General features: G+C 34.0%; 1 protein-coding gene across 1 annotated transcript; it reads left to right on the top strand.

Moving 5' to 3' along the window:
• Positions 1-3160: 3160 nt before the first annotated feature.
• On the top strand, positions 3161-6982 carry LOC140852625 (kinesin-like protein KIN-14I; the record flags this gene model as incomplete). The annotated part of the gene is given in 4 exon segments (XM_073246130.1): positions 3161-3184; positions 4079-4276; positions 5633-5904; positions 6508-6982. Coding segments are annotated over 4 exon segments (687 nt in total), but the record flags the coding sequence as incomplete, so codon positions are not given.
• Between the last annotated feature and the right edge of the window lie 1179 nt (positions 6983-8161).

Genomic DNA, 8161 nt, shown 5'->3' on the forward strand with positions numbered 1-8161 from the left:
AGACAATTATGTGTTGTGGTAAAATTAACTTCATATTTTTAATCATTGAATTTCTCCCATTCATGCATTAATGTTCTTTTCTAATTCAGTATATATTACATATATAGTGCTATTTCTTTATGTAATTTTATTAATTTATCTTGATTTGTGCAGATTGTAGTAGCATTTTTTTAAATTATGTTATATAATGGTTTCTTTTTGTCTTTAGCTCCATGAAACAAGAGAATTTATGGCCACTTCTAGTTTTCAAAAAGGAAGAAGAAGAAGAAGAAAAACAACTTTGAAATGCCCATATGTAGGGATCTTATCTGAAGGTTAAAATACCAAAGTAAGATGACATGAACATAACAACACAAGAAATCTTTGCCACAACTAGTGGAAAAGGTTTCCGATCATAGTTTTTCAGAACCATGTTACGGAATTACTCCCAATAATTTTCCAAAATTTGATCCTCCCCATTGAGTCATTGTTACTATGGCCAGTCATAAAATTGTATTTCTTCCATAACTCCTACCACACGACCTGGGGAAGCAATTCACTGGATGGTGCAACAAGTGCTTACTTTGTTATGTTATTCAACATCATCTATTTGGTGAAGTTTTAGAAATGTTGGTTAAAGAAACCTGACAAGAAACCGAAGGAGATAGGTGTGCTCTTGTAGTTAATTCGCCAACTTGTGCACCTTGACTGTTCCATGCTTTTTCAAGCTAATCATATGTCAGGATCTCACCTAGGACTTCAAGCAGGAACGAGCAGGCAGACTTATGGTTTTCTTGAGGAATGAATGGCTTATAAATTAGTTTCTGGATGTTGAAGTGAGCAAGTCGAATGAAGAACACTTCAAGAAGTCTGCTACCAAATGTAAATGTCAGCTTCTACTAATATAGTAGATGGCCCTGTTATTAGTAACAATTGGAAAGTGAAATCATCATGCATACAAATGATGTTCCTCAGTTTCAAGACACTAAATGGCTTCGTTTCCCTGTATGCTTCAATGCTTACGATGAAAGACACCTCTATTTGCTGCAACCAAAAGAAACTTTGGAAAGCAACCTTCAGGAACAAGGATGTAGAAAATGGCATGAAGCAACTATGCTGTAGTTGTTTTACAAAGAGGAATATCGAAAATGGCTAAACAATTATTTGATAGATCATTCTTTGGTCTATAAAATTGGCCCCTAATGAAAAGAATAAATTTGTTGGATCTAGGTAGAAGACAATTACTTTCCACTGTTCTTTGGAGTTTGGACAAAGGTTGGTTTTGCTTAAAAATCATAGCGGCAAGACGAATAATTGGTTGGAAGCATTGTAAAGCAAGTGGAGGAGATACCATGAAGGGCTTTGTGTTCGGTAGGATTTTCCAACTAAAAAGTTCAAATCACTCACTTGGCATCTTCTACCCATCCAATAACCAAGCCCTATTTTAAAAGCATTCCCCATATTGGGATTCTCTTTCAAAGCGGACATGCAGTCCTAAAAGGGAGAATCATACCCTGAGAGATCTTCATATGAAAGCTTACTTTGCTTTTAGATGTTCCTATCCTGACCAAGCCATCTGAATTGTCCACTTGCTCCCCTTCCCAAAGTACTTTCTTTTTCTCAATCTTTTCCATCTCTTTGGTAAGTGTACCAGGATTCTAAATAAGGGTTGGCAGGCAATAAATGGATGATTGGTTAATGAGGCTTTAGGTCAACTTGGCCTAAAGTGCTTTTTGATATTAATGTGGCCCTTTTGAGGGTGGTAAATATGTGAGATGCAAGTGAGCCATTATCCTGGTGAGGTATTTGGTTATGCCCTTTTAGCTATACAATACAAAAACATATCTTGCAGAAAGCACATATTTCTATTGCTATTCTAAGGTGGTGTTATCATTTCTGTATTGATTAATATTCTTAAAAATATAACAGCTGTCACTAAGGACCTATTTTTTATTGAGTAATTTTTGTGAAAAAGAATTGTAGAAAAGATGTTAACATGCTCCAAACAACATTTACTACAATTGTCATTAGCTTTTGATTAAATATGCTTGTATACATGAAAGACTTAATATTTATAATCATTTTCACAAAGTCATATAATTGATATGTATGAAGACTATATGGGACAATGTTAATATCAATGAAGATTTTTATAAGAAATTTGAATTGTTTAGTGGGAAAAAAACTAGTTGCAGTTTGCCATATTTTTATATTACTACAATTCTAATAATTTTCTTCAGTCAAACGCTAGTAGATATGTTGGGATAGGGGTTCTTCTCCCTCCTCTCTCCTCAACAAAAATAAAAAGAAAGAAAAAAAGAGGTAATAAAGATTACTTATCCTAAGTTACTATTATTCCTTACCAAGACTGCTAACCTTTAAATGATGCATGAAAATAAAATGTATAATGACCTAGAAACTAATGTTTGACACTCTTTATTTCTTTTTAAAATGCTGATACACATTTCTAGCTCAAAAAACACTTGCAAGGTGAGGCATTCCTAAAATCTCCAACAAAGCATGGATTTCTAATTGTTAGTTCATTAATAATTATAGTAGTCTTTCATTAGACCTTGTTTTGCCGACATAAAAGATAAGAAACTATATTGACAGATTTATACTAAATCTATTTGGCAAGCTATACAGATTTTACCACTATGAAAATACTCATGTCATTTTCTTATGCAATTTATGTCAACAATGGTTTCAGAAAACCCAAGATTATTCAAGGAAGCCTATTTTGTTTTTGAGTGCTAGGAGTCAAATATATGGCAAAATTTGGAATTTCATATGGCTTAAGCCTTTTAAATAGTCGAGAATTTTCTTAAGTAATTGGTTGTTTGAGAATTATAACCAAATGTAAGACTAACGCCTCTTATTAATTTTCTAAGAATACCTAGCCTTGTAGTTCCAAAAATAAATTGTTTGACCACATTTCTCATAGATCCTTTGTTATACATCCATCTTCATTAGTTTCCACTAGTTTGTTGTATAAAAAAATAATAATAATTTTGTTCTGTATCTTGCAGTGTATTTTATGCTTTTTGGATCTTTCTGTTCTTATGCTGCTGTTTTGATGTGAATTGAGTATTTTTGATGAATTTTGCAGGTGTATATGGTAGAACTGTATCAAGATACACTGGTAGACCTGTTATTACCAAAACATGCAAAGCATTTAAAGTTAGATATTAAAAAGGACTCAAAGGTAACTTTTCTCTTCCATGTTTGAAATGCTTTAAACAAAATGCAATATTATTCATCCTCAAAAATAGTTAATGAGTAAAAATTCTTGGATTTCAAACATATATACATGCATATACATGTACATGCATGCATGTATGCTTCAAGATGTACATGCATGCACATATACATAAAACAAGCATGCACCAATGAGATGAGCTGAAAATGCTTATAAGGGTTAAATTTGTGCCAAGATGGATTGTGAAACGTCCAAATTAATGGTCATTCATAATAATCATCATGGTTTATAACAGCATAGTTTATAAAATAGTGTAGGATCTTGGCAAGCCAAGCTTTAGAGTTCTGGAACCAGTAAATACAAAATTGGTACATCTACATTTTGGACATATGAAGACTTCTTTATCCAGCCTCGTGTGTGCCTGTTAGCTGTATAATTTCATTAACTTAATTTTTCTGATATTAAGAATACAAGACATCTAAGATCGTCAACATTATATATTTTTGTAGGAAGGGGAAGTTATATGTTCATAACCTAGAAAAATCATGTGCCAACTATTCTGGTGAGATATGCAATTAAAACTATACTTAGGGAGGGGAACGAGCCCTTTTCCCATTGTTATCTATTTGATCACTCACTTTCAATAATTTAAACCTAACTTTTAGTTATGATGCTCTCACCTTCAGTTTGATATACAGACATTGCCGGTGAACTAAGTTGGTACCTCACAGTATTAAAACAATATTTAATTTTAAAAATTGACCATTAGAAGGCTTCTTATGGATGCAAGAAACTAGACATTCATGTTGTTTAAGAAGTAATCGTTTTAAATACAAAGACATGCTCTATAGCTTGGATTATTAAGGGCTTTTATTTGGTGAATTCTCTTGTTTTCTTCAGGGCATGGTGTCTATAGAGAATGTGACGAATGTCCAAATTTCAAGCTTTGAAGAATTAAGGACTATTATTTCCAGAGGATCTGAACAAAGACATACTGCAGGAACTCAAATGAATGATCAAAGTTCAAGATCACATCTGATACTTTCAATTATCATCGAGAGCACCAATCTTCAAACTCAATCTCTTGCCAGAGGAAAGGTAAAAATATGCTACCCATGGTTCAGAGTTCTGTCAAATCAAATTTAAAAGTTTGGATTTTGGTCTGAACTTGATCCAAAAGTGCAATCAGGTTTGGAGTCAGCCAAAGCTGGCTCATAAGGCCAAATTTAAGGAACACATGATCGTTTTTCCTGATCGTTTACATTTCTCTGTTCTTTTAGAAGTCAGGAAGCTTTTTTTCGAAACTAAGTGATAGTGTTGGGAACATGGAAATTATGTGATGTTAAATTAATTTTTCAACATAGATTTGGCTATCTTAAAAACATGATGATTAAATATTTTATTCTTAAATAACAATTTTTTGATTGATTCAATCTAAGGCTACCGAAACATTATATCTGAACATCCTAAACATGAAATTATGTTTAATTTATTATTCCTTACTCCCTATCTTCTTTGTTATATCTTTTTTTTTTAAAACTTAAAAGAACAGTTATACGTTTCTGGAAAATTTTTCAACCAAACCAAGAGTGAGATATTGGAACTACCAAACCGAAACTCATTTGATCTGTCCATAGTTGAAACTGAAACCAAGTTCTAAAGCCTTGGCAGTTGATGCAGCTAAACATGTTCTTTTGTGTATTTTCCTAGACAATTATATAACTTGAATGATTTCTGTAATCGGTCTAGTATAATTGAATAAAATCATAGAATTTATCTTATGAATAATATCATTTGCTTAGTCATCCAAAGTCATAATGGATCATGCATCATCTCAAATTTTGGATCAAAAATTAGCCTAGCAAAGGGCAAGATTCATGCATTCACAAATTTTCAGGAGTATTCAAGAAAAATATCAAGACGGCAAAATAAAAAAAAAGTAAAGTAGATTTATATTTTAATGATGCTTCAGTAAGTAGTCAGGATTCAGTGGATTTTTTACAAAAACCAGATCAAGTTTGTGATTGATATGCAAAAAAGTCATGAATTATCTGTAAAATTCTCCAAAAGCTCGCAATTGTGTGGATTTCATTGTGTCAGGAAAGAGCTGTGAAATAGCTGGTAGTTTGGTTCATCAGATCATGTCCCTAGGTGGACAAAGTAATATCTAGTTCTCCTATGTGGTTGGTAATTTCTATTATATGCAATTAGTACAGAATTTGACCACGATATAAGTCTCATGAAATCACTGAACAATATGATATCCTGGCTGATTTCCATCTGAAGTAAATTTTGAATAGGAACTTTGCGAGAAAATAGAATCGGTCATCTTAGTGAATCCATAACATCTTCAAGTAAAATTGTTCTAAGCTCAAAGTGCTGAAATTCAGTGTCTGTTATTTTTTACCTTGTTTGCCAAGTCAATTCTGACATTTAATATCATCAATATTGCAGCTTAGTTTCGTAGATCTTGCTGGTTCTGAGAGGATAAAGAAATCAGGTTCTGCAGGAAAACAATTGAAAGAAGCCCAGAGCATAAACAAATCCCTTTCAGCTCTTGCAGATGTCATTGGTGCTTTAACTTCTGATGGACAACACATACCATACAGGAATCATAAATTGACAATGCTCATGAGCGACTCTATTGGGGGCAATGCTAAAACTCTTATGTTTGTGAATGTGTCTCCAGCAGAGTCGAACTTGGATGAAACTCATAATTCTCTGATGTATGTGCCCCTTTGGTCTCATCTGATTTCTATTTTGTAGCTTTAAATTATTTGAGCTCTTAAGGTTGCTTCATATCAGTTTTTTATGAGATTGATCACTAGTCAATAAAGGATGTTGCCTTGTTCGATGGTCAAGCAAAAGAGCTAGTCACCACATATGGTTTAACTTTGGATGCAAATGGTCTTTGTTTCGAAGTTCATGTAGATTTTGTTGAGGTCTTAACTCAAACATGTTGAGTATTCTGAATTGATATTCACTCATTCATTTGAAGTTCTATGATTTTACATTCCATGGTGCATGAAGATTTATTTAGTTGCTTTAATTGAAATTAGTTTCTGGATATTTTCTTTTTTCTGGATCCTGTTGCTTACCATCTTGATATGCTTAGCATGGCTGAATATGCTATTGCATTGATTCTGTTTATATTGAATAGCTTGGTATCTGCTTCTTGCAAAATACTCATAGTTTGATCACATAGCTTGAAATGTTTTCCTTTGTTTTCCCAGCTTTACCAATTGTATTTTACATAGAATAACTGGCGACATCTGACCTACATCTGTTATTAAATATCTATGTTCTCGTTAACTATGTTCTACGTGCAGGTATGCATCCAGAGTGAGGTATATTGTGAATGATCCGAGCAAGAATGTTGCCTCGAAAGAAGTTGTGCGTTTGAAGAAGTTGTTGGCCTATTGGAAGGAACAAGCAGGGAAGCGAGGTGATGATGAAGAGTTTGAAGAGATTCAGGAAGTACGACGTTTACGAGAGAGAACAGATGGTCGGCTTTCTACTTGAAAGTTTACCAAAGTCGCAGGTCCTTTCTTTTGAGCAAAGACAGGTCTTTCTTTTGAAAGACTGCATTTTGTGCTGTCAGGATGCCAATTTCTACAACGCTTGGGAGGTAGCAAACAAATGTTCAAGTATTTACTAACAGGCTCCAGGGATATATTCCCAAGCATGTGGTGAACGTTGATTGAGAAAGCCCATACTTTTTGTACAGTAGAAAATCATATCTGCAACAATGCTAATGTATACATAAATTACATTTTCCATTTATAAGAAAAGTTCTTCATAGAATTATTATAGGTGCACTCAAAATTGCTTGCCCATCTTTTAAGCAAATGAAGGAATGTATATCACATCTATCTCTCTCTCCAGCCTCGATTTGCTGTCAAAAAAAAAAAAAAAAAAACACTTGCTTTAATGGAGAACGCTACGTGCAAGGTGGACTTGGGTTAATATCTGGTTCTTTTTCTTGCTGCATTCGATTTAATTTTGAAGCTTTTATCACATTTCGAAAAAGATCTGTAATATCTTTGTTAATGAAAGAAAAAAAAAGGGTACTTCCTCCCTTGGTGCTCATGGTATGCAGAGAACAGTGTTCAGACATGACATAATATTATTTTTCAGTTTCTTTTACCAGCCATATTTGTCCCTTGACACTCATAGTTTAAATTGATCGTAATTGCACGTTTGTTGAATTGAATCTGGGTCTAACCATATCCAAATTTGACCCAATAAACTTGCCAGGTCCAGCTTTGTGAACTTAAACAATTTCCTCTCAAGAAATTTTATTCTAATAATCAGATTAGTGTGTTGTTAGGTACCGTTTACAACTGCAGCATCAGCAGAAAGTACTACATAATTCCCTCTCCTAATCGTTTCACCTCTGTTCAAGAATCACGTTTCTGCTCTTGTATAAAACACAACTTAAGTTAATAGTTAATAGTTTAACTTGTACGGTTGAATCTGACTTTAATCTGGATTGTGTTGGGTTAGGTAGTAGTCATGCCCAGATAGGTGGGGCTTAGTTTGGTCAGGTTTATTAGACTGACCTATATTAGCTTAGTTTGTGTGCAAGGCTGTTCAAGTAGAGAGAAAAAATATAGAGACCTAAATCAGATCGGATCAAATTGAGAGGAAAGCAGGTGGAATTGAGTCTGGTTTCCATTGGTTGCAAGAGAGCTAGATAGAAATAGTACTAGCAAGAACCAGCTTTTCTGTTCAACAGTGTAAAGAACCAGCAAAATCCTCTTGCTTCTGAACTCCGTGTACTGGAATGCAGTGGCTTCGGCGAAGGTTGCTGAGAAATATTACACCGCACTGAAGCACAATAGAGCAAGGAAGTAGTACTATTAGAGTCCTGATGTCATTGTTCCTGCCGGACCAAAAGACTGACACAGCTGAGTTGCTGTTTTGCTGTGTTTGTTTCTCAACAAACTAGTGAAATGCCATGTGGAGATTGATGCTGAAAAT

Source organism: Elaeis guineensis, chromosome 1 (genome assembly GCF_000442705.2).
Source record: "Elaeis guineensis isolate ETL-2024a chromosome 1, EG11, whole genome shotgun sequence".
In the NCBI taxonomy this organism is placed as follows: domain Eukaryota; kingdom Viridiplantae; phylum Streptophyta; class Magnoliopsida; order Arecales; family Arecaceae; genus Elaeis; species Elaeis guineensis.